Source organism: Dreissena polymorpha, chromosome 10 (assembly GCF_020536995.1).
Source record: "Dreissena polymorpha isolate Duluth1 chromosome 10, UMN_Dpol_1.0, whole genome shotgun sequence".
Classification (NCBI taxonomy): Eukaryota; Metazoa; Mollusca; class Bivalvia; order Myida; family Dreissenidae; genus Dreissena; species Dreissena polymorpha.
In genome coordinates, this window is record NC_068364.1 from 10,040,366 (window position 1) to 10,066,810 (window position 26,445).

The following is a 26,445-nucleotide window of genomic DNA, read 5'->3' on the forward strand; positions in this document are numbered from 1 at the left end:
TTTCAAGCCGCATATTAAAATGTGAATTGTTGATATTTTGAAATACATTTGCTATATTGTTGAAATTTATTGAAATGCAAACTCGTTATTTGATTTATAAATGTTGTTCCATCATGCCATGGTATTCATTATTTACTTCAGTTGAAATATGTATTACAGGAAAACGCTATAAATAGTTTTAGTTGTCTTTTATATCATTTCGATGTCAACATTGCAACATGTAACATTTAACAATACAGAACCAATGATAAGAACACAAAAATCAATTATTGGATTGTTAAAAACTCCATTAACAATCCACGAAGATGTAAACAAATTATAACGCCGGAGCACAGACGTTAATAATAATAATAATAATTAAATAATAATAATAAGGATGCCCAAATCTACCCAAATCTTGTTAATAGTAATCATGTTTGTGTGATGGGCACTTTTGTTTTGTTTATGCTTCATCTTTACTCGTGACAATACATATATGTAATTATCCAATATAAATATAGATTAAACACCACTTACTAATTTCTGTTCTGGCCAATATGGTACCTGTTGTGAATGTTACGTAACGTTATTTGGTTTAAACTTATTTATTACGACATAGTAACATATTCACAAGTTACATGACATTGACATAGGATTGGGCTGAAAGGCGAACCTTAGTGGAGCCCTATCCCGATAAATAATATATTTACGCATGACATTATGTCATGACGTCGTAGTAAATTGACAATACAAGATGCAAATTGCGACTTACAAGTCCAAAAAACATAATATAGAATGCAACGTATATACAAGTCCACTAACATTGATGGAAAGAAACATAAGCAATGTTACAGGGGAAAAGAAATAGAAACTGAGGGGGGAAAAGGAAACATTCACAAATCACACCAATGGTGCTAGTGCAATGGGCACAGGCACTTCTGTTGTCGCGGTCGCCTTTAGTGCTGATCTGGATGGGGAACTCGTCTGTTCGTCCGCCCGTTTGTTCGTGCGTGCGTTCGTCCGTTCATTCGTTCGTCAGTGCGTCCGTTCATTCGCCCGTCTGTTCGACCCTTCGTTCGTGCGCCCGTCCGTTCCTGCGTTCGTCCGTCGTTCCTTCGTTCGTACGTTCGTGCGTCCGTTTGTTCGTTAGTCCGTTTCTTTGTCCATCCGTCCCTTCTTTCGTTCGTCTCTCCGTTCGTTCGTTCCTCCGTCGGTCCGCCCGTTCCTTCGTTCTCAAGTCTGTGCATCCGTTGGTTCGTTAGTCAGTTCCTTCGTTCGTCCGTCCCTTCTTTCGTTCGTCCGTCCGTGCGTTCGTCCGTTCATGAGTCTGTTCGTTCGTCCGTCTGTTCCTTCGTCCGACCGTCCCTTCTTCGTTCATCCGTCCGTCTGTTCATTCGTCAATTCGCTAATTCGTCCGTTCGTTCGTTACTTCGTACGTCCCCCCTTTCGTTCCTTCGCCCGTCGGTCCGTACGTTCGTATGGCCTTTCGTTCGTACAAAACATAACATGAACTTTGTTCAGTCTGTGCGTCAATGTCACCTATCACCCTGATTGTTACTGTCTCTCATAACGCCTCACTGTGGTGTGGTCTTATGTCAAATATATCTATCTTGGTCTGATGTGCGGATGTAGTATCTTTAAATGCGGCACATGTAATACAATAATTAATTCAAGCACCTACACTTAACCAAAAAAAACACGATATTTTTTATTTCCGTTATCAGTTTTAAAATGATGGTATTACTAAACAGTAAAACAGATTAATGCACTTTGCCGCTAGATGAATAATGTTATACAATTATTCTGGGCAAATTTATTATTTCAAAACATTTTTAGTTGGTGATGTTATTCACGTCCAATAAATACATCAGTTCTTCTTATCAACCTGATGCCTGTTGTCTGCTACTGTTTCTTATCATTATTGTATATACTACAATACACCATCAGCGGCCGAGCGCTTGGCCGCTAATTTTTTGTGTGTGGATTGCATAAAAATAAAGGTCAAATTCCGATTGTATTAAAAAAACTGCTTTTTTTATAAATATGTCAAGCACGTAACAAAAACAATACGATATTTCCTTATTTAATGTAGCATTTTGCAAAAGTAAAGCGCTTTATATATAACAATGTTTTATTATTTCTTTCTGGTTGAGTAAAAAAAGTAAAACAATGTATAACATATAATATTTGTGCATAATTTATAAAAAGAAATATAATGAAACACGTGATGTTTTATAATTTTGTTAAATGCGCGTGCCATTGAACGTTGAGTTAAGCGAGAGATGGGAATTAAATTACCGTACACATAATTAAGAACTGAAACTATTCTGTCAGCTTGATTTATAAATCATGTTTCATCGCGCCAATATATTCATTGTTTCAAAAATTGTGTATAAAAGCAAAACGATTGAAATTATGTCCGAAACCCAGCTTTTCACATAAAATGACCTTTAACATAACGCCAGCAGACCCGTTTGAATACACTTCATTTATTCCAATCAGGTAAATAACAAATACAATAATAAAACAGGGGAAGTCTACACTGTGTATTAGCAACCTGCTGTGATGATCCCTATCTTGTCAGCTCAATATACAGGCACCTGCCTACTGTACTGGAAAAAAAGGATTTACTGCCAAAATAACTGATCTCATTTATTGCTAAACTGTTGTGTACATTTAAAATTAACAACGAGAATGGATCAATATCACCGTTGCACATTTTTATTAATTTCACAGTAATCTGTTCTTTAAATAGTGATAGCCTAATTAAAGACAGCGCTAATAAAGAATAAAGTGTGAAGGTGGATATTAAGAAATAAGATCCATTTTCGCATGACACTGGCAGTATAGAATGTAGTCTTATATAAATAGTACACATTTAAGACATGGATAAAATATAAATAAGACACATTTGAATCTCTCATTTCTTCAAAAAAATAAGCATGTCACAAATAAATAAGATACATTAAAGAAACAGAAAAAATATATATACATAATATATATATAATTTGCATATTTCATTTCTTAAAAAAAAGCTTGTGAATCTGAAGCAATACATTTATTACTCACACATTATTCTAAAAGTCGACAGACAACATAAGTTCAAGGAGGGAACCACAATTAAATAAGTTCCATTTTCGCATGATACTGGCTGTATAGCAAGTAGTCACATATTAATTCTAGCTCGCATTAGTTGCGATAATTTTGTTAAGTGCGCGTGCCATTGAACGTTGAGTTAAGCGAGAGGTGCGAATTAAATTACACACAATTAAAAACTGATACTATTCTGTCAGCTTGAAGTGTGCGCACATAATTAACTCAATATTAACCTCAAATTTACCAAGTTTATTGGAACCTTATAGGAATAATTCATGCGTGTCTGAATTAATCAGTTTTTAAGTCAGCCATACTTCAGGTCATCAAAATGTAAGGTATGTATTTTCTTGCATTTTTATATGTTCTTAAGGCAAAATTACTGTGGGAAAGAAAACACATTTTTGTATTTAGCAAATGTGAATATTCATAAAATTCTACTAAGTTAGTAGAACATTTAACAGTATTTATTACTGCTCCTGTATGCATATGCATAAAAACGCATTTCCTTATCACTTGATATTTGTTTCGTTCATGATGTATTTGCGATTTTAAAATAACTTGACACAAATGATTACCATGTGGAGACATGTGTCGCACAAAACACCCGTGCCTTAAGCTCCTAAGGTCAAGATGAAACATAAAGATCAAAGCGAAAGAATGGCAATCCTACCAGAGGGTTTAATCCAGTGACGAGTCCGATTTCAAATTCCAAAAGGATCGGGAGTGTAATATAACAAAATTACTGTGCACGGAGGATGATCTTTGACACTGTTACGCACCAAATATGTTTATATTCACGAAGGTAAAGGATACATGTGAAGGTAACTAACAGAAGGCTAAGTTCACCGATAAACGGTGATGCGGTATTTTTCACTAGATCGATACTCTGCAGCGAGTCAGTGACATAGAATACCGCTGCCTATATGTTAAGGATTAATTGAAGGCAACGATATTGAAATAATAAAAAGAACATATCATTCTACAGTCAGCTCATCGATCAGTACGCCAGTACAATCTACGGCATATGCCAGTACGTGTGCAAAATAGTAATACATTAATTAAGAAAATGATACATGTACATGTCTTCTTCTTCGTCACTTATGTTTGAAGAAGATAACGTTCAAAGAGGCATCTATATCAATATTATCTATCACCCGTGGTATTAAATGTCTTCTTTTTAAAAAGTTTCCTAAATTCTTTTGGTTTTTAAATCGCATTTCTTTCATTTTAAGAAATTGATTTTGTTAAAATTACGATTAGATTGTCTGCACTGATAGATCTACGAATAATCTTTTTTCGCTATAAGTCTACTATAACTAACTTCATTTGATAAATACTATAAGTAATGATTTTAATGACTTAACGAGTGTTGGTTTGTAATCAAATTTGTTTAATAATTCGCTCTCAATTAGAATCGCTTAAACGGTTATGGTTGCATTGTTGATGACGTTAATTACACAGACTATACGACTTATAATATTAAATTCTGATTGAGCAAATACGACGTAAACTGATCATAATTTCAACAAAAGTGATAATCTTGATACAATTTATATTTCTATGCACTTGCTTACTCGGGCATTCAGTTGTAGGTTGGTTAACAAAACATCAAATAATCAGAAAAAGACTCGTTCGTTGCTTTATTAATGTGTTTATTGTCACGCAATTGATTTCCGCCATCATCGCGGCATGCTGTTTTAGTGGGCGACAGCGTTTATTGACACAATGTAGCGCTTAAGATCGAATTTGTACGATCAAGTCCATGAAAACTGCATTAATAAACAAGTTTTTGGTTATTATTTAATTGATTTTTGTTCATAATTTACATTATACAATGCGGGTTCGGTACTGACATTGTGCGTTCGGTACCGATACAGCGTTAATTGACATAATGTAACGCGCTTAAGATCGAATTTCTACGAAATATTCCATGAAAAATGCATATATGTTTTCAGTTATTCTTTAATTGAAAATTTAACTGGTCAACTGATTATTTCCATAATTTACATTTTACAGTGCGCTTTCGGTACTGACAATGCGCTTTCGTTACCGATACCGAAAGCGCGCGCTTTCGGTAAATCTAGTAACCGGTTGAGGGGTTGTGGGTTGATATTTTGAAGTATCATTAATGCATTCTATACATAGATGGTGACGTCACTACGTTATTGTCAGTAAGACCGGTGTGTACACAATGATCATTAATGTGCCAATCTGAACACTTCGGACAGTGGGCTACACCACATACGATCGCCCTTATGGCGGAATAGTCCGAGGATTCCCGATTGATCAATGTGCGTCGTTCGCAATCGTGATACATCGGCTATCTCGGATTCTATGAAATAAATCGTCTGCTGATCCAGAGTGCGTCGTTCGGTGCAATATGTGGCCATTGACGGAAAACACCGAGCCTCAGCGGAAAGTGTTCGTACTTCTGACTACACGTGCACACCAAAACAACAAACTATCCGTCAAAACGTGATTGCAAGTGTTTTCCGTAAGAAGCAAACATGGGGAAAAACAGAAAAAAGGTCAGTTATTTTTGCAAAATTTCTTAAGATATTTTATTGCTGATTGTCTTTGATTTGCGATATGAACATTGAAAATTAATACTGCAACCAGATTTCGCGACGATTTGTAAATAACTGTATGAAAATACATTATACATATAAATATAAGCTGGTTTGATTGTAAGTAGAGTGTTAAACATAATAAATCAATGGTCGAAGATAAAAATGATAGTATTGGTAATAAATTAAAGGAGTCTACCTCACATGGTGTCCCCTCACATAATTGTCGAAATGACAATTTTCCAACTTTTTGTCACCGATTCAAAAAAGAAAAGAATACTATACACTAGTAAAGTCCATATATCAGGGAGCGAAATAATGCTTATGACGTTATCTCATTATGACGTAATCTCATGATGAAAATTTCAGCATGGACATACCGTAGGTTTCCACCTATAGCGCGCTCCCGTGTATAGCGCGCAGGCTGTTTTTTAAATGCAAAAATGGAGAAAAAATATTTAAAGACAATAAAACCACCAAATCGGACCGAAAATGGCCGCCATTTTACTATTGCACAATCCAATAATCCGGGGCATTGGAAAGCTTAATTAAGCATTCAAAAATTGCGTTACCCGCAAAAAAGACCTCGTTCGCACCTACCCTTGCCGCCCTGCTCTCCGGAATGCCGACAACAATCCCCATCGGAGTTCATCAATAAAGAAGTGTAGAAACACAAACAAAGAAATGTCCGCAAGTTCATTCAAACAAATTTATTTTTTACCAAAACTTCTTCAACCGCATTCATATCTACCAGTAGCGACTTCTTGTTGTTTAGACAATGGCCCCTCAGTCTGTACGATTATAGGGTGGTAGTTTTCTGGAAAAAAACATGGCGGCCATTTTGATTATTTACGATAACGCACCTTTTTTTTTTAACAATTTAGCAGCCAGGATAGCGCTGTATCAATGTATAGCGCGCACCAGCTTTTTAATTTGAATTTTGGAGGTAAAACACTGCGCGCTATACGTGGAAACCTACAGTATTAATAATATATTTATTATCACATGTTCGAAATTGCTCAAAATAAGACACATGAAGCCCTCTCCCATCACTGAAGGCTTTGTTTTCACTGAAGGCCCTTTCCTTTATGTGTAACACTTTTTTGTATTAGGGTAAGAAGAAAAAAACCTGCCCCATTGATCCTGTAGAGGAGCAGTTCAAGGGGGCGCCACACTCATTTGTGTTTCATCGAGGCCATGTGGGGAAGAATGTCAAACAGCTGGTGGCTGACACTCGCCTTCTGATGGAACCCTTCACCGCAAAAAACCTTCAGGTTTGTGCGAATAGAGCATGATACACTGGATACCAAAGTCCTGTCAACAGCCAAACAGATACTTAGATAGCATGATGTAATAAGCAGGGCATATATTGTTAGACCATGATGTAATTAGCAGGGCATGTATTGTTAGACACCCTTTTCAGGTGTCAATCATGCTTAAATTACTGTTTAATTTATTTTGTCTTTTATTAAAACCATGTTGCAGATAAAATCATTTTGCATTCACCTTTCCTGTGTGACAACATTTGATTGGGAGTGCATTGAGCCATTCATATGGAAAATGCCCATCTCCCTGAGGATTATAATCAATGTGGCTTTGACGGAAACTGATCAAGTAAAATGTTCTTGTCTACTTGTCCATTACTAAGGACAATTTCAAGGTGTAAGAAGTTGAAAATTCACCCATACTTTTTCAGGTGCGAAAAAAGAATGTGCTGAAAGACTTTGTTAATGTTGCGGGGATGCTGCATGTTACACATTTCATGATCTTCACAAAAACTGACGTTGGTGTGTACATGAGACTTTGTCGCCTTCCTCGGGGACCTACACTGACCTTCAAAGTGCACAACTATTGTCTTGCAAAGGACGTGATATCATCTCTACGCAAGCCTAATCTTGAGCAAATGCAGTTTATGCACCATCCTCTGGTGGTGATGAACAATTTCTCGGGCGAGGAAAATCACATCAAACTTATGTCATCAATGTTCCAGAATTTGTTTCCATCTATAAACATACATAAGGTATATTATCTAGCTATATATTTTCTTCTTCATTTTTCTGAACTTATGATATGATTATACCTAAGACCCTGCTAAGAGTATGAGAGATGTATACTGTAATGACTAAAGATGTGTCTGTAAGGATATACTTTATTTGCAATAGAGGTCTGCCTGTATTGTTCTTTGTGACATTTTTATGCCCCCGAAGGAGGGCATATAGTGATCGGACTGTCAGTCTGTCTGTCTTTCCGTCACACTTTGCGTTTAGGTTTCGAAAAATGCTCATAACTTCTATGTCACTTCAGATAGCAACTTGATATTTGGCATGCATGTGTATCTCATGGAGCTCAAATTTTGAGTCTTCAAGGTCAAAGGTCAAAAAAACAAATCAAAGGGAAGTAAGAAGCTTCAAAGGGAGATAATTATCTGTACCTGCCAAATGATAAAAAAAATATTATAAATCAAAGAGGCGCAGAATGGGGCATTGTGTTTCTGACAAACACATCTCATGTTCTATTTGGTATGTGCAATTTTTATCATCCTATAGTAATATAACAAAATTGCACAAAATAATGCCACTTGTCAGCTTAGAATTTCTATTTCATGTTGATTACAACAATATGCCATTTGGCTTGGGTGGTATTCGTCACTACTGTGACAAAGTTTGGTTAAGAGTGTGCATGTCGTGTAATAAGTTTATTTAATTTAAAGCTTATGGTTATGTTTTTCTGGTTTAAAGTGATTTTTTTTATCCATTATTAAAAAAAAAAATCCATCATAATGTATCATGTTGGAATAATTTTTTTACCAGTATAAATTGATTTTCATTTAAAAAAATATGGAAAAATATGGAGAAATAGAAGGTACACACAAGATGGATCATGCATTTACTTGCTTAACTTTATTTGTTTATGTTTTACTGTTTATATACACTAGCAATCGTCTCTACATGTTTGTTAGGTGAAACTGAATGATGTGAAGCGCTGTGTGATGGTGAACTATCACTCGGACTCCCACCTACTGGACTTCAGACACTTGTGAGTTCAGCTACATTGTTATAAAGGGCTTGCATCTCCAGTAAATAAATGTTTATGTTTTGACAGCATTATGTGACATAAAAATATTTAAATAATTTCCTTTTGGGAAATTAAAAATTCTGAAAAATCTATATTGAACATTGTATGTATTTAAATTCCTCTCAAAATTATGATTTATAACTTAACAATATTGCTGCTCTGAGTTCGTATGGTTTTCCTTAGAAGTTAATGTGTATTTGTGCAGTTATTCGTATCCATATTATTGTCGAAGTGCAGTTATCTTATGGTACCTATTTGATTGAGTTTTTGCAGATTTTAGTAACTGACACATATGTGTGAATATTGTCACCCTCCCCACCCACTACCTTCACTATCAACAAAAATACATACAGATATAGTGACTTTGCTGAAGGAATAGTTATGTACACAAATGTGCAGATAATTATTTTAGTAAGTGGGGAACGGTTGATAGTCGGTCCAGTGGCTGCTGTAGCAAAAAGACTGACTTAATGTGTTCAATATAGATATTATTGTAACTGTTAGTAATACCTTAAAAGACAAAAAAAGGTTTATTATACCCCCACAAACGAAGTTTAGGGGGGGTATAAAGGAGTGAACTTGTCGGTCAGTCGGTCGGTCTGTCTGTCGGTCCGTATTAAGTGTCTGCTCTCTAATTCAAGTAGTTTTCATCCGATCTTCACCAAACTTGGTCAGAAGTTGTATCTACATGATGTCTAGGCCAAGTTTGAACATGGGCCTTGCCGGGTCAAAAACTAGGTCACGGGGTCACTTAGTGCGTTTTAAACATTCAGCATGTTGTCCTCTCTCTAATTCAAGTAGTTTTCATCCGATCTTCACCAAACTTGGTCAAAAGTTGTATCTAGATGATCTTAAGACCAAGTTCGAACATGGGCCTTGCCTGGTCAAAAACTAGGTCACGGGGTCACTTAGTGCGTTTTTAGCTCATCTATTTTTTGAAAAAAAATTATGAGCTATTGTCATCACCTTGGCGTCGGCGTTGGCGTTGGCGTCGGCGTCCGGTTAAGTTTTGCCTTTAGGTCCACTTTTCTCAGAAAGTATCAATGCTATTGCATTCAAACTTGGTACACTTACTTACTATCATGAGGGGACTGGGCAGGCAAAGTTAGATAACTCTGGCGTGCATTTTGACAGAATTATGTGCCCTTTTTATACTTAAAAAATTGAAAATTTTGGTTAAGTTTTGCGTTTAGTTCCACTTTTCTCAGTAAGTATCAATGCTATTGCATTCAAACTTGGTACACTTACTTACTATCATGAGGGGACTGGGCAGGCAAAGTTAGATAACTCTGGCATGCATTTTGACAGAATTATGTGCCCTTTTTATACTTAGAAAATTGACAATTTTGGTTAAGTTTTGTGTTTAGGTCCATTTTATTCCTTAAGCATCAAAGCTATTGCTTTCATACTTGCAACACTTACTAACTATCATAAGGGGACTGTGCAGGCAAAGTAATGTAACTCTGACTGGCATTTTGACAGAATTATGTGCCCTTTTTATACTTAGAAAATTGAAAATTTGATTAAGTTTTGTGTTTAGGTCCACTTTATTCCTACAGTATCAAAGCTATTGCTTTCATACTTGCAAGATTTATGAACTATCATAAGGGGACGGTGCAGGCAAAGTTATGTAACTCTGACTGGCATTTGGACAGAATTATGGGCCCTTTATACTTAGAAAATTGAAAATTTGGTTAAGATTTATGTTTTGGTCCACTTTACCCCTAAAGTATCATAGATATTGCTTTCATACTTGGAACACTCACAAACTATCATAAGGGTACAGTAAAAGGACAAGTTGCATAACTCTGGTTGTCATTGTTACGGAATTATGGCCCTTTTTTGACTTAGTAACTTTTAATATATGGTTAAATTTTGTGTTTCGATCCACTCGAAGTATCAAGGCTATTGCTTTCAAACTTCAAATACTTACATGCTATCATGAGGTTACTGTACCTGGCAACTTGAATTTTACTTTGACCTTTGAATGACCTTGACTCTCAAGGTCAAATTATAAAATTTTGCTAAAATTGCCATAACTTCTTTATTTATGATTAGATTTGATTGATACTTTGATGAAACTACTCTTACCTGACATACCACAATAGACTTCACCCAAACCATCCCCCGTGCCCTCCCCCCCCTCCCCCCCCCCTCCCCCTCCCCCCCCCCTAATTTTTTTTTTTTTTTTTTTTTTTTTTTAAGATCATCTCACAAATGACCACCACACCCTCACACTATACCCCCACCCCACCCCCCCCCACCCCACCCCCACCCCCCAATTTTTTTTTTTGATTTTTTTTTTTTTTTTTTTTTTAAAGATCATCTCACAAATTATCACCACAGCCTCGCACTATACCCCCCCCCCCCCCCCCATTTTTTTTTTAAAACGGTTATGTTTTAAATACCGTCCAACCATCGCACCCAAAAACCCCCCCCCACCCCCCCACCCCCGATTTTTTTTTGATTTTTTTTTTCGCTTTTTTGGAAGATAATGTAATAAATGTCCACAACCCCACACTATACACCCCTCTTCACTCCACTCCTCCCTCCTTTGTGATTGAAAATGAGAGTCCCTTCACCTTTAAAAAGAAAATAGATGAGCGGTCTGCACCCGCAAGGCGGTGCTCTTGTTTAACATTCAGCATGGTGTCCGCTCTCTAATTAAAGTAGTTTTCATCCGATCTTCACCAAACTTGGTCAGAAGTTGTATCTACATGATGTCTAGGCCAAGTTCGAACATGGGCCTTGCCGGGTCAAAAACTAGGTCACATGGTCACTTAGTGCGTTTAAAACATTCAGCATGTTGTCCGCTCTCTAATTCAAGTAGTTTTCGTCCGATCTTCACCAAACTTAGTCAGAAGTTGTATCTAGATGATCTTAAGGCAAAGTTCGAACATGGGCCTTGCCGGGTCAAAAACTAGGTCACGGGGTCACTTAGTGCGTTTTTTTAACATTCAGCAAGGTGTCCTCTCTTATTCAAGTAGTTTTCATCCGATCTTCACCAAACTTGGTCAGAAGTTTTATCTGGATGATCTGAAGGCCAAGTTCGAACATTGGCCATTCCAGATAAAAAACTAGGTCACAGGGTCACTTAGTACATTTAACACATTGAGCATGGTGTCCGCTCTCTATTTCAAATAGTTTAAATCCGATCTTCACCACACTTGGTCAGAAGTTGTAACTAGATGATGTGTAGGTCAAGTTCGAACATGGGCCATGCCGGGTCAAAAACTAGGTCACGGGGTCACTTAGTGTGTTTTAAACCTCACCATGTTGTCCGCTCTCTAATTCAAGTAGTTTTTATACAATCTTCACCAAAATTGTTCAGAAATTGTATCTTGATAATGTCTAGAGCAAGTTTGAATATGGGTCATGCCAGGTCAAAAACAAGGTCACAGGGTCACTTAGTGCGTTTTAAACATCACAATGTTGTCCGCTCTCTAATTCAAGTACTGTAGTTTTCATCCAATCTTCACCAAACTTGGTCAGAAGTTTTATCTAGATGATGTCTAGGTCAAGTTTGAATATGGGTCATGCCAGGTCAAAAACTAGGTCATGGGGTATCTTAGTGCATTTTAAACCTCACCATGTTGTCCGCTCTCTATTTCAAGTAGTTTTCATCCAATCCTCACCAAACTTGGTCACAAGTTTTATCTAAATGATATCTAGGACAAGTTTGAACATGGGCCATTCTGGGCCAAAAACTTGGTCACGGGGTCACTTGGTGTGTTTTTTAACATTCAGCATGGTTTCTACTCTCTAATTCAAGTAGTTTACATCAGATCTTCACCAAACTTGGTCAGAAGTTTTATGGAGATGATCTTAAGGCCAAGTAAGAACATGGGCCTTTCTGGGTCAAAAACTAGGTCAAGCGGTTACTTAGTGAGTTTTAAAAATTGAGCATGGTGTCCGCTGTTTTTTGTGAAGACGACATGCAAAATATTAAGTGGCAATGCGGCATGTGGGGGTATTTGTCACGTCTGTGACAAAGCTTTAGTTTTTTAGCTCACCTGAGCACAACATGCTCATGGTGAGCTTTTGTGATCGCCTTTTGTCCGTCGTGCTTTGTCCGTTGTGCGATGTCAACATTTGCCTTGTTCACTCTCTAGAGGCCACATTTATTGTCCAATCTTCATGAAATTTGGTCGGAAGATTGGTTTCAATGATATCTGGGATGAGTTCGAAAATGGTTACGTTTGCTTGAAAAACATGGCTGCCAAGGGGCGGGGCATTTTTCCTTATATGGCTGTAGCAAAATCTTGTTAACACTCTAGAGGCCACATTTGTTGTCCGATCCTCATGAAACTTGGTCAGAAGATTCATCCCAATGATATCTTGGACGAGTTCGAAAATGATGTCGGTTGGTTGAAAAACATGGCCGCCAGGGGGCAGGGCATTTTTCCTTATATGGCTAAAGTAAAACCTTGTTAACACTCTAGAGGCCACATTTATTTTCCGATCTTCATGAAACTTGCTCAGAAAATTTGTCCCAATGATATATTGGATGAGTTCAAAAATGGTAACCTTGGCTTGAAAAACATGGCTGCCAAGGGGCGGGGCATTTTTCTTTATATGGCTATAGTAAAATCTTGTTAACTTTCTAGTTTGCTCAATCTTCATGAAATTTGGTCAGAACATTTGTTTCCTGTGTAGTAAAATTTGGTTTTATTATGTCAATATTATGTGACATTAAACTGTATAATGTAATTTTTCATAACACAGAATTTTCAAAGTTAACATACATGTAACTGTTTTAGTCATTAACACTTATGATAAGCCTTTCAACTAAGAGATAACTGAAAGAAAGACAACATGTACATGATTTTGCAGTATTTATGCAGTATTTATCTCCCTTGTTAGTCCCCTACCGGTTTCACCGGAGAGGACTTATGGTTTTGTCTCCGTCCGTCCGTCACACTTTTCTGGATCCTGCGATAACTTTAAAAGTTCTTAATATTTTTGCATGAAACTTGGAACATGGATAGATGGCAATATGGACATTATGCACGTCATTTCATTTCGTTCCTATGTCAAAAATTATGGTTGCTATGGCAACATATAGACAAGAAATACTGCTGAAAATGGTGGTTTTTCTGGATCCTGCGATAACTTTTAAAGTTCTTAATATTTTTTTCATGAAACTTGGAACATGGATAGAAGGCAATATGGACATTATACACGTCATTTCATTTCGTTCCAACATACAAAATTCTGGTTGCTATGGCAACAAATAGACTAGACATACAGCTGAAAATGGTGGTTTTCTGGATCCTGCGATAACTTAAAGTTCTTAATATTTTTTCATGTAACTTGAAGCATGGATAGATGGCAATATGGACATTATGCACGTCATTTCATTTCGTTCCGACGTCAAAAATTCTGGTTGCTATGGCAACAAATAGATTAGAAATACTGCTGAAAATGGTGGTTTTCTGGATCCTGCAATAACTTTTAAAGTTCTTAATATTTTATCATGAAACTTTAAACATGGATAGATGGCAATATGGACATTATGCACGTCATTTCATTTTGTTCCTAAATAAAAAAATTTGGTTGCTATGGCAACAAATATATATATTAAAAAAATCTGGAATTTCTGACAATGGTGGAGCTGGTAGGGTACTTATATTGCTTGACAATAGTCTTGTTTAACCTGGTTCAGTAATCATTTTTAGTTCTGCTCTGGAATTTGGGAAGATATTGATCATTGATAAATGCACTGTTCTGATGGAAAATTGACTACTCTGCCATTGATCTCTTCTGAACTGTATAAAATAAGCTGTTTTGGCTGATTTAAACACCTCTTGATGCTTTCTTGAAAAGTTAACATCTTTTGAAAAAGGTTGGAATTTTGAAATAATTAAACTCTAAATTATTTTTAACACCAGCATCAAGACATTTTGGCATTATTTTCTAAATTATTCTTATTATTTAGATTATTTTTATTTGGCATTTTCTAAATTAGAAAGACTCTATTCTATTTCAATAACTTTAGTAATTTTTTCTTATTTTTACATTTGATTCACTGAAGTTTCCTAATCTCCATAAATATTGTTCTTTAGATTAAATTAGACCTATTTTGTATACTAGATTTTTGAAGCACTTTCTAGACTAACAGTGACTTATATTTATATCAGGTTTTTTTGACAGATTTTGAACTTCTTTTTACATTCATTAAGGTATTTGCTGTATGTTGTTCATTTTTGTAACGATACTTAGATTCTTTAGACTTGGCTTGTACCTTTTCTTAATTTTCTGTCATTGTTCTTCATTTTCGCAGTTCTTGGAATAAAAATTAGTTATTTTTGTTAAAGCTGCCTTGGTTTTCACTTATAAATAAATTCTTTGAGTGTATTTAGGCGTCCCTGACTGAACGCCTTTAGTTATTTGAATTACAACCAGTCAGTTCAGTCATCCTGACCGGAAATAAGAGTTCGTCAAACAAATATTTCCGCATTACATAAGAGCTCACAAAGTTACATAACTTGTAACCGTCCTGTGACCGGTTCATTTGCGTAAGCGAAGGAGACCGCACTACCACACCTGGATAGGACAGTTGAGTTCGATAATGGTTTGGATCGGTAAAAAAACATGGCCGCCAGGGGGTTGGGGGTCTTTTTCCTTATATTTATATTGTAAAAAAGCTTGTGAACACTCTAGAAGTCACATGTTTTGCCTAATCATCATGAAATTTTGTCAAAACATTAGTTATGTGTCTCGGACGAGTTTGAAAATGGTCATGATCAGTGAAAAAACACGGCCGCCAGGGAGTGGGGCAGTTTTCTTTATATGTATATAGTGACAACATGTGAACAGTCTAGAAGACACATTTTTTCCCCAATCTTCATGAAATTTGGACATATCTTGGAAGAGTTAAAAAATGGTTCAGGTCTGTTAAAAAAACATGGCCGCCAAGGGGCCATTTGTTGTTCATTCTTCATGATACTTGGTTAGAACATTTGTTCCATTGATATCTTGAGCTTCAAAAAACAGGTCATTTCTTCTTATCTCAGGTGAGCGACTTTGGGCCTTTCAGGCCCTCTTGTTTTATAATTGTGTACATTTATGTACATGTACATGAAAACTAAAAAGATATAAGAAAATGGCTGTCAACATACACAAATATATAACAGACAGACTTTTACAGTATTGTTAATGTCTACAGCAGACTGGGTAAGCCAAACAACTCTCACCATGTGATAGTGGATGCTAATATTGGGTAGAAAACATATTGAGAATATCTTGCATGTGAGCAGACCTTTATTCAACTGAGGGTTCTGTTGATCTTGTCCATTATTATGTTGATCAGCAACATCAAGGTGGTGCCAGTGGGAATGAGTCGGGGAGTTAAGAAGCTTGTGCAGTCTAGAGTGCCCAACCTTGGAAAGTATGGGGACATCAGTGAATACATGACCAGGTAGGGAAACAGTCTCTCACTTGTCCCTGCACCTGCTTGAACAGTCTTCACATACATGTTCTCATAGCTCTAGTCCACTCAAGCTGGTCACTAAGCAACATCACTAGCCTGAGACTCTTAGAGTTAGACTAGCCTCATGTCTTCTACTGAAGCACATTGAACATGCTATAAACGTCACTCACTTACCAGTAATTAAGTACCAATTTATTGAGAATTGAATGTGAATGTTGGTTGACTGCTAGCTGGTAGACTATATTTGTTATTTATTAACTGTTTGTAAATAATTCATAATTATTTATGTCATTATGTCATGATAATTTGCAATTGTAAAATTTGGTTGAGTTGTAAAGTCTCAATCTGGTGTGTAAATTGGTAAGTTATAATGGCCTCGAAGGGAGGAATATAGTTTCTTACTGTCCATCAATCTTTTTTTTCATCAGTATCACCGCTCTTTTTTATTGTTTTACCATTTTTCATCTGATCATCATTTTAACAACAAATGTTTAAAAGTAATTTAAAATGGAGGCCAAGTTCAATTATCAGCCAAAGTTCACAGAGTTCTGTCCGTCTGGAGGTCTGTACAAAAATACAAGTCATGTCTCAGCCATAAATTTGTCATAGATTGATTGGATGGATTTTAAAATAAATTTGCAGAAATTTAAATGAGATGTTATGATCCATGTACCATCCATCCCCCACCTCAAAGGTCAATGTCACACTTAGAAGATACACGTCCAAAGTCAATTGAGGCCATTAAGACAGCTTAAATACCCAATACCCTATGATGCAATGTACATTGTCAATTATAGCATGCACGACAAGACTATGTATGATGCAATGTACATTGTCAATTATAGCATGCACAACAAGACTATGATGCAATGTACATTGTCAATTATAGCATGCACGACAAGAATATGAAGCAATGTACATTGTCAATATTAGCATGCACAACAAGACTATGATGCAATGTACATTGTCAATTATAGCATGCACGACAAGACTATGAAGCAATGTACATTGTCAATTATGGCATTCACGACAAGACTATGATGCAATTTACGTTGTCATTTATAGCATGCACGACAAGACTATGATGCAATGTACATTGTCAATTATAGCATGCACGACAAGACTATGGTGCAATGTACATTGTCAATATTAGCATGCACAACAAGACTATGATGCAGTGTACATTGTCAATTATAGCATGCACGACAAGACTATGAAGCAATGTACATTGTCAATAATATCATGCACAACAAGACTATGATGCAATGTACATTGTCAATTATAGCATGCACGACAAGACTATGAAGCAATGTATATTGTCAATAAAAGCATGCACGACAAGACTATGAAGCAATGTAAATTGTCAATAATAGCATGCATGACAAAACTATGATGCAATGTACATTGTCAATTATAGCATGCTTGACAAGACTATGAGGCAATGTACATTGTCAGTAATAGCATGCACAACAAGACTATGATGCAATGTACATTGTCAATTATAGCATGCACCACAAGACTATGATGCAAGTACATTGTCAATTATAGAATGCACGACAAGACTATGAAGCAATGTACATTGTAAATAATAGCATGCACAACAAGACTATGATGCAATGTACATTGTCAATTATAGCATGCACGACAAGACTATGAAGCAATGTACATTGTCAATAATATCATGCACAACAAGACTATGATGCAATGTACATTGTCAATTATAGCATGCACGACAAGACTATGAAGCAATGTACATTGTCAATAAAAGGATGCACGACAAGACTATGATGCAATGTACATTGTCAATAATAGCATGCACAACAAGACTATGATGCAATGTACATTGTCAATAATAGCATGCACGACAAGACCATGATGCAATGTACATTGTCAATAATAGCATGCAGGACAAGACTATGAAGCAATGTACATTGTCAATTATAGCATGCACGACAAGACTATGATGCAATGTACATTGTCAATTATAGCATACACGGCAAGACTATGATGCAATGTACATTGTCAATAATAGCATGCACGACAAGACTATGATGCAAAAGTTTTAACCTTTACATCGTAAAAGTCGGTTTATAGTGGCAGATAATCAGACCAAACTTAAGTGTCTTGAAAAAAAAACACAAGAAAAACAGAAGATTTTCATTTGAGGTGTATTGAACATTCATGATTTGCGAAAAAACAATATGAGATATAACAGATCAGAAGTGTATTTGTATTAAATGTCACATTAATGACTCTACTCACATAAATGGCAAAGAAAAAATGCGATATACAAATATATACAACTCTTAAAATGAAATGGTCAAGCCTTGTACAAAATGAAATATAAAATAAAATAAAAAACCTTTCCAACCCACCCACCAGAAATAAATCATCTTTTTTGTAAAGGCCCAATATTACAACAAAACAGTCTGTTTTGTAAGCCAACTTTTTTTTCAATTTATTTCTGTAGTCATAAAAGTTCCAGATGAGTAAAAAGCATTTGCATGATCCATGAGCTCAAACAGAACATTGCTGAACTATTGTGTGTGACAATTGTATTTGATGGTGTTGTTGTTGTTGCAGGGCTGGGTATTCATCGGAGAGTGAGGTGGAGCTGGACGGGCCCATGAATGAGGTGGTCCTACCACAGCACATACGTAGTCGTGGTAACATCAAGTCTGCCAAGAGTGCTGTCAGGTCTGTGAGTAGGATGTGAAACATCCTTAGTAAATTATATGTATGTTAAGTAATTACTAGATTATACTGCAGTACGACTGCTACATGATATGTATGTTAAGTAATTACTAGATTATACTGCAGTACGACTGCTAAATTATATGTATGTTAAGTAATTACTAGATTATACTGCAGTACGACTGCTACATGATATGTATGTTAAGTAATTACTAGATTATACTGCAGTACGACTGCTAAATTATATGTATGTTAAGTAATTACTAGATTATACTGCAGTACGACTGCTACACTATATGTATGTTAAGTAATTACTAGATTATACTGCAGTACGACTGCTACACTATATTTATGTTAAGTAATTACTAGATTATACTGCAGTACGACTGCTACACACGCTCCTACATTTAAAGTCATTTGGGAAGTAAACAAAAATGGATTAACAACATTGGTATAAAATAAGGAAGACTTGAAACATCTTTATGCAAATTTGATGCAAATATTGTTTCATGCAAATATTACAATTGTAATGTTTTCATATGCCTGACATGTTAATTTATTTAACAAAAACTTAAAAGGCATTTTAAGTTTTAAAGTCAATTACTTTCAGTTAACTACTGGGCTTTGTCATATTCTCCGGTTACCACAGAAAAAGAATTTATAAATAAATACAACCAATGCAACAATAAACAATTAACATTCAATGATTTATTTAATTCCCATTAAATCCATGTCAGCGTATTACATGTACAGCATGTTAAACCAAGCTGATAGCCCATACACACCTGCAATAACATCAACTATTTGTGTGGTTACCTAGTATCTAGAAGTCACACTGGAAAGGGAGAGATCTCCATTGCAATAGGCATTAGGCCAAAAAATCTTTCAAACTTCATTCACTGAACATATTTATTATAACTTTGTCATGCAACATTTAATGAGAATTTGGAGAAAGTAAAATTATGGTTTTGAAAATAACGCAAATAAATGTTGTGTTTACACTAGCACAGTCGTCTGCTTTACTTTGCAATTTATGTGGACATTTTATGTAGAGGACCAATAAAATGTATGAAATATGGATACATTTTGATTATTTTAGTTTAAGTAAGATTTTGAAATGCAATTATACTTGTTTTTTCCTCATTTTTGTTGTGTTTGTTTTTGTTTTTAAGCTAAGTTATGTTAGTTAAGCAAAATACTGAATATGTAAATCCAATACTGTCATTTAAGCGTATACCTTGTATATGTCCATGCAGGTTGACAGAGCTGGGCCCCCGGCTGACCCTAGAGCTGGTGAAGATAGAGGAGGGTATATGTGAGGGGCCTGTACTGTACCACGCCTTCATCACACGCACACAGGCAGAGCTTGCTCAACAGGCAGCACTCAGAGACAAGAAACAGTGAGATCTCATCTGCTCATTTGGACAGCCTCCAAGTCCCATGAGGATTTACACTCTTACCTTAATAATTCACTTGTTCATGAATTGTTATACAGATAATTCAATAAGAAAAGTGCTTGATGCAAATGCATCTTGTTAATTGATTAATAGAATACCTCAGTCTCAGTTTCATGTCACCGACATCAATGCTTTATATAAAAATGTCAGTCTAGATTGTTTATCAAATACTTTGTTAACATAAACTGTTAAGTAATTAATACTTTTGTGGAAGCAAGTAAGTTGTGGAGTTTTTCCCTCACCTACGTAGGGTTTTCTAGACAACACTCCTAGATAAGAGTGTGTAAAAAAGCTGAAATTTGTAGGTTTCAGATAAAACTATTTCCCATTAACTAACATGTACATATGAAGCTTGTTACATCATATGATATCAAGTGATTCCATGTTTCATTGCCAAGGCTGGTTGTGTTCCAGGAAGTTAAAGGAGGCGCGTCGTCAGCAGCAGGCAGCCAACGTGGCACGTAAGGAGGAGGAGAAGGGGCAGCACAAGGAGAGAAGCTTGGAGGGGATCAGGAGGATACTGCAGGAAGAGAAGGGGGATGAGGCGGTGGAAGAGCCAAACATGCCAGGTAGGGGGTCTGTGGAGAGGATTGGGAGAAAACTGCAGGAAGGGGGATGAGGGGGTGAAGGAGGTGATCAGGAAGAAACTGCAGGAATAGATGGGAAATGAGGGGGTGGAGGAGGGGATCGGGAGGAAACTGAAGGAAGAGAAGGGGAATGAGGGGGTGGGGGAGGGGATCAGGAGGAAAATGCAGGAAGAGATGGAAAATGATGGGGTGGAGGAGCCAGACATGCCAGGTAGGAGGTCTGTGGAGCGGATTGGGAGAAAACTGCAGGAAGAGAAGGGGGATAAGGGGGTGAAGGAGCCAGACATGCCAGGTAGGGGGTCTGTGGAGGGGATTGGGAGGAAACTGCAGGAAGAGAAGGGGAATGAGGGGGTGGAGGAGGGATCGGGAGGAAACTGCAGGAAGAGAAGGGGAATGAGGGGGGGGATCAGGAGGAAACTGCAGGAAGAGAATTGAAATGAGGGGGTGGAGGAGGGGATAGGGAGGAAACTGCAGGAAGAGAATTGAAATTAATGGGTGGAGGAGGGTATCGGGAGGAAACTGCAGGAAAAGAATTGGAATGAGGGGGCTGAGGAGGGGATAGGTAGGAAACTTCAGGAAGAGAATTGGAATGAAGGAGTGGAGGAGGTATCGGGAGGAAACTGCAGGAAGAGAATTGGAATGTTGGGATGGAGGAGGGGATCAGGAGGAAACTGCAGGAAGAGTATTGAAATGAGGGGGTGGAGGAGGTGATTGTGAGAATCTGCAGGAAGAGAAGGGGAATGAGGTGGTGGAGGAGAGAATCGGGAGGAAACTGCAGAAAGAGAAGGGGGAATGAGGGGGTGGAGGAGGGGATTGGGAGATAACTGCAGGAAGAGAAGGGGAATGAGGTGGTGGAGGAGAGGATCGGGAGGAAACTGCAGAAAGAGAAGGGGAATGAGGGGGTGGAGGAGGGGATTGGGAGATAACTGCAGGAAGATAATTGGAATAAAGGAGTGGAGGAGGGGATCGGGAGGAAACTGCAGGAAGAGAATTGGAATGAGGGAGCGGAGGACGGGATCGGGAGGAAACTGCAGGAAGAGAAGGGGAATGAGGGGGTGGAGGAGGGGATTGGGAGGAAAGTGCAGGAAAAGAAAGGGGATGAGGGGGTGGAGAAGAGGATCAGGAGGAAACTGCAGGAAGAGAAGGTGGATGAGGGGGTGGAGGAGCCAGACATGTCAGGTATGGGTCTGTGGAGGGGACCAGGAGGAAACTGCAGGAAGAGAAGGGGGATGAGGGGGAGGAGGAGCCAGACATGCCAGGTATGGGTCTGTGGAGGGGACCAGGAGGAAACTGCAGGAAGAGAAGGGGGATGAGGGGTGGAGGAGCCAGACATGCCAGGTAGGGGGTCTGTGGAGGGGATCAGGAGGAAACTGCAGGAATGAGGGGGTGGAGGAGGGGATCGGGAGGAAACTACAGGAAGAGAATTGGAATGAGGGGGTGGAGGAGGGAATCGGCAGGAAACTGCAGGAAGAGAATTGGAATGAGGGGGTGGAGGAGGTGATCGGGAGGAAACTGCAGGAGGAGAAGGGGAATGAGGGGGTGGAGGAGGGGATCGGGAGGAAACTGCAGGAAGAGAATTGGAATGAGGGGGTGGAGGAGGGGATCGGGAGGAAACTACAGGAAGAGAAGGGGAATGAAGGGGATCGGGAGGAGGGGATCGGGAGGAAGCTACAAGGTTGTTAGGGGGTCCTGACATGCCAGGTAGGTTTTTATGTGGATCAGAAGGAGACTGCAAAGGGTTGAGGGAGGAGGAGCCTGAGTTTCCAGGTACAGGGTTGTTGGAATGGATCACTATCGGGCCATGTGGTTGAAATATTGTAAACGTTTTATGGGAATCATGGAGGACATATGGTATCAGAAAAATAGTAGCTAAAGATAGATGACAGGAAGATTTTACTGTTAGTGTGTATCCCAAAATTTTGAGGGAATCATGCAGTAACTGCTTCGTCGTTACTTATTTACCTCTGAAGCTTAAGCCATTGTACAAAATAGATTTTGACGTTTGAATAATCATAATTAATTATGCCCCCCCCCGGTAGACCAGTTCGTTTCCGATCAACAGCTTGTGAACGGATTGACCAATTGGCTAGATACTTCCCAACTTCCCATGTGCATTGGCCTTTGCCAGTAGATGACCCCCTTAGAAATAGGGGTGACTAGATCAAAGGTCACTGTCACACAAACAGTAAACTTTGATTACGATCAATAACTTGTGAACGGACGGACAGATTGGCTCGATACTTCCCATGTGCATTGGCATTGGACAGTAGATGACCCCTATCAAACTTGGGGTCACTACTAAAAGGTCACTGTCACAATAAGTGTGAAAATTGTTTCTGATCAATAACTTGTCAATGAATTGACAGATTGGCTTGTTATTTCACATGTGCAATAGCCTTGGACAGTAGATGACCCCTATTGAAATTGAGGTCGCTAGTTCAAAGGTCAAGGTCACTGTGAAATTAAATGTTAAATTGGTTAAGTCCTGTGTGAAGGCCCTGTTTTGAGTCGTCTGTCTCCGACCGCGGAGCTCTTATTTAAAAAAATTTGATACCTGTTGAAGTCTTTTGGTAATCAACATAAGTTGTTTCTTGCTATTTCAAATATCAAATATGAACCTCTTTCAGACTCTGATGAAGGAGATGATGATGTAGAGTACTTCAAACAAGAAGTGGGACAGATGCCAGATAAAGGTATGTTGGGTAGAAAAAAGATATATAGAGTTTGACACATGTAAGCCTTTTACCATAGTTCATTAAACAAATTCAGACGTTGTGTTATTAAATGGCTGACCAACATATTTCTTGGGAAAAAAAGTTATAAAAATGCTTTACTGACAACCTTGTTCGGTGTTGACAATTTCATTTCACAAAATAAGCTTACCATGTGATCAGTAAAAAAAATAGCTATTGACAAAGCTCTTTTTTTTCCTCTCAAATGTGTCAATTCAAATATTTGTTATTACTGTATACTGTTCATCTGCACTCTTACAGCAATTAACCCTTTAAAAACACATTTAATGCAAATCAATTACGAAACATATACTTGCAATAAAATGCAAATAATGAAACCTTTTCATGAAGATAACAATTTAAAAAAAAATATTTTTTTAAAAATTCTTTATGTTTTTGAATGGTGGATGCAACCATCTTGAAAATTGCGTCATCTGTAATTTTGCTGTAAATTGTGTTGCTGCTATTTTTAGCTCACCTGAGCACAATATGCTAATGGTGAGCTTTTGTAATTGCCTTTTGTCCGTCATGCGTTGTGCGGCGTCAACATTTGCCTTGTTAACACTCTAGAGGCCACATTTATTGTCCAATCTTCATAAAGATTGGTCTCAATAATATCTTGGATGAGTTAGAAAATGGTTACGTTTGCTTGAAAAACATGGCTGCCAAGGGGCGGGGCATTTTTCCTGATATGGCTATAGTAAAATCTTGTTAACACTAGAGGCCACATTTATTTCCGATCTTCATGAAACTTGGTCAGAAGATTCATCCCAATTATATTTTGGACGAGTTTGAAAATGGTTACGTTTGCTTGAAAAACATGGCTGCCAAGGGGCGGGGCATTTTTCCTTATATGGCTATAGTGAAATCTTGATAACACTCTAGAGGCCACATTTATTGTCCGATCTTCATGAAACTTGGTAAGAAGATTCATCCCAATAATATTTTGGACGAGTTTGAAAATGGTTACGTTTGCTTGAAAAACATGGCTGCCAAGGGGCGGGGCATTTTTCCTTATATGGCTATAGTAAAATCTTGTTAACACTCTAGAGGCCACATTTATTGTCCGATCTTCATGAAACTTGGTAAGAAGATTCATCCCAATAATATCTTGGACAATTTGAAAAATGATGCCGGTTGGTTGAAAAATATGGCCGCCTGGGGATGGGGCATTTTTCCTTAAATGGCTTTAGTAAAACCTTGTTAACACTCTCGGTTGCTTTAAAAAGTGGCCACTAGGGGGCGGGGCATTTTTCCTAATTTGGCTATATATTGCTTTAATAAAACCTTATTAACACTCTAGAGGCCACATTTATTTTCCGAACATCATGAAACTTGCTCACAAGACTTGTACCAATGATATCTTGGACGAGTTAAAAAATGGTTCCGGTTGGTGGAAAAACATGGCCGCCAAGGAGGCGTTGCATTTTTCCTTAAATAGCTATAGTAAAACCTTGTTAACACTCTAGAAGCCATATTTATTGTCCAATCATCATGAAACTTAGTGAGAAGATTTGTCCCAATGATATCTTGGACAAGTTTGAAAATGGTTCCAGTTGCTTGAAAAACATGGTAACCAGGGGGTGGGGCATTTTTCCTTATATGGCTTCATGAATCTTCATGAAACTTTGTCAGAATATTTGTTTAAATGATATCTTGGATGTGTATAAAAATGGTTCTGTTCTTTTTAAAAACATGGCGGCCATGAAACATGGGTGTTCACTAGTCATGAAGAACATTTTGGTAAGAACATTTTGTGCTAATGACATCTTGGGCTGCACAGAACAGGTCAGTTCCTTTGAATCTCAGGTGAGCGACTTTGTTGTATATGTGGAAAAAGCACAAATAACTAAAAAACTGTTTGATTGTTATCTTAATAATAATAGAAAAAATTATCCTTCACTGTCTTATATCTATTTAATGTCTCTAAGCTGAATAAAAAGATTTTTACTAAATACATGTATCATTTTGGGCGATTTTTTCTAATGAAATCATGTTTAATTGATAAATTACTTTAAAAAAAACAACACAAAGAGTTAAATGATGCCAATTACATGTTACCTTTAAAATATTACCTTCAAAAAGATAAGTAATTACTTTGGAAATGGAGATAATGCAAGAATACAGATACAGAATTTGTAACATGGAAGACACTGGTAAAAAGATTTTCAAGTTGTGATGTGTACCTAACTTAAAAACCATATTCAACCAGTTGACTTTGAATGTGTAAAACTTCATGAAATATACATTAAATGATTCATATATTTCAATAATAACTTGACCAGCAATATTGTATGTGATGACTTTCAGTCTGATATTGTGATTTTCTTTGGATTTCAGATTCTTTTATTCCTGGTGGAGTGAAACGCAAGAAACAGCAAAAGTCACACAGTCCAGCAAAAATGAAGAAAATTGACAGTTCTAATAAACTGTCAAAACTAGTTACAGATAGAAAAGATGTTAAATTCAATAAGGTTAAAAATATGGACAGTAAAACTGATTCAGTAGTCAAAGGCAAAGGACAGAATGACAAAAACAATCAGTCCAAACGGGCCAATATGACGCCCATGCAGAAAATGATGGAAAGAAAGAAAAAAAAGAAAAAAATGAAGGAAAAGAAAAAGACGCTAAAGATGAGAAAGGGTGGGAAGAAAAAATGAAGGCAATATTAATGATGTGGCAAAACTGTTGTCGTTTAATCGTTTTGAAATAAAGACATAGGTTATATGTATAACATGGTATTTTGTGGTTCAAATCCAGAATAAGATGCTTGAATGTGAAGTCAAAAGTTAACATCTTCTTGTATTAAAATGACCACACTATTAA

At 37.2% G+C, this 26,445-nt stretch overlaps 1 protein-coding gene across 1 annotated transcript; it reads left to right on the forward strand.

The window, feature by feature from the left end:
• Positions 1-5,439: 5,439 nt before the first annotated feature.
• On the forward strand, positions 5,440-26,445 carry LOC127847493 (suppressor of SWI4 1 homolog). Its single transcript, XM_052379478.1, has 10 exons — positions 5,440-5,603; positions 6,755-6,916; positions 7,339-7,662; positions 8,602-8,678; positions 16,030-16,137; positions 18,733-18,846; positions 20,100-20,243; positions 20,715-20,869; positions 23,515-23,580; positions 25,960-26,445. Exons 1-10 carry the CDS (start codon positions 5,583-5,585, stop codon positions 26,277-26,279), a joined length of 1,491 nt encoding a protein of 496 aa, XP_052235438.1. The 5' UTR covers positions 5,440-5,582; the 3' UTR covers positions 26,280-26,445.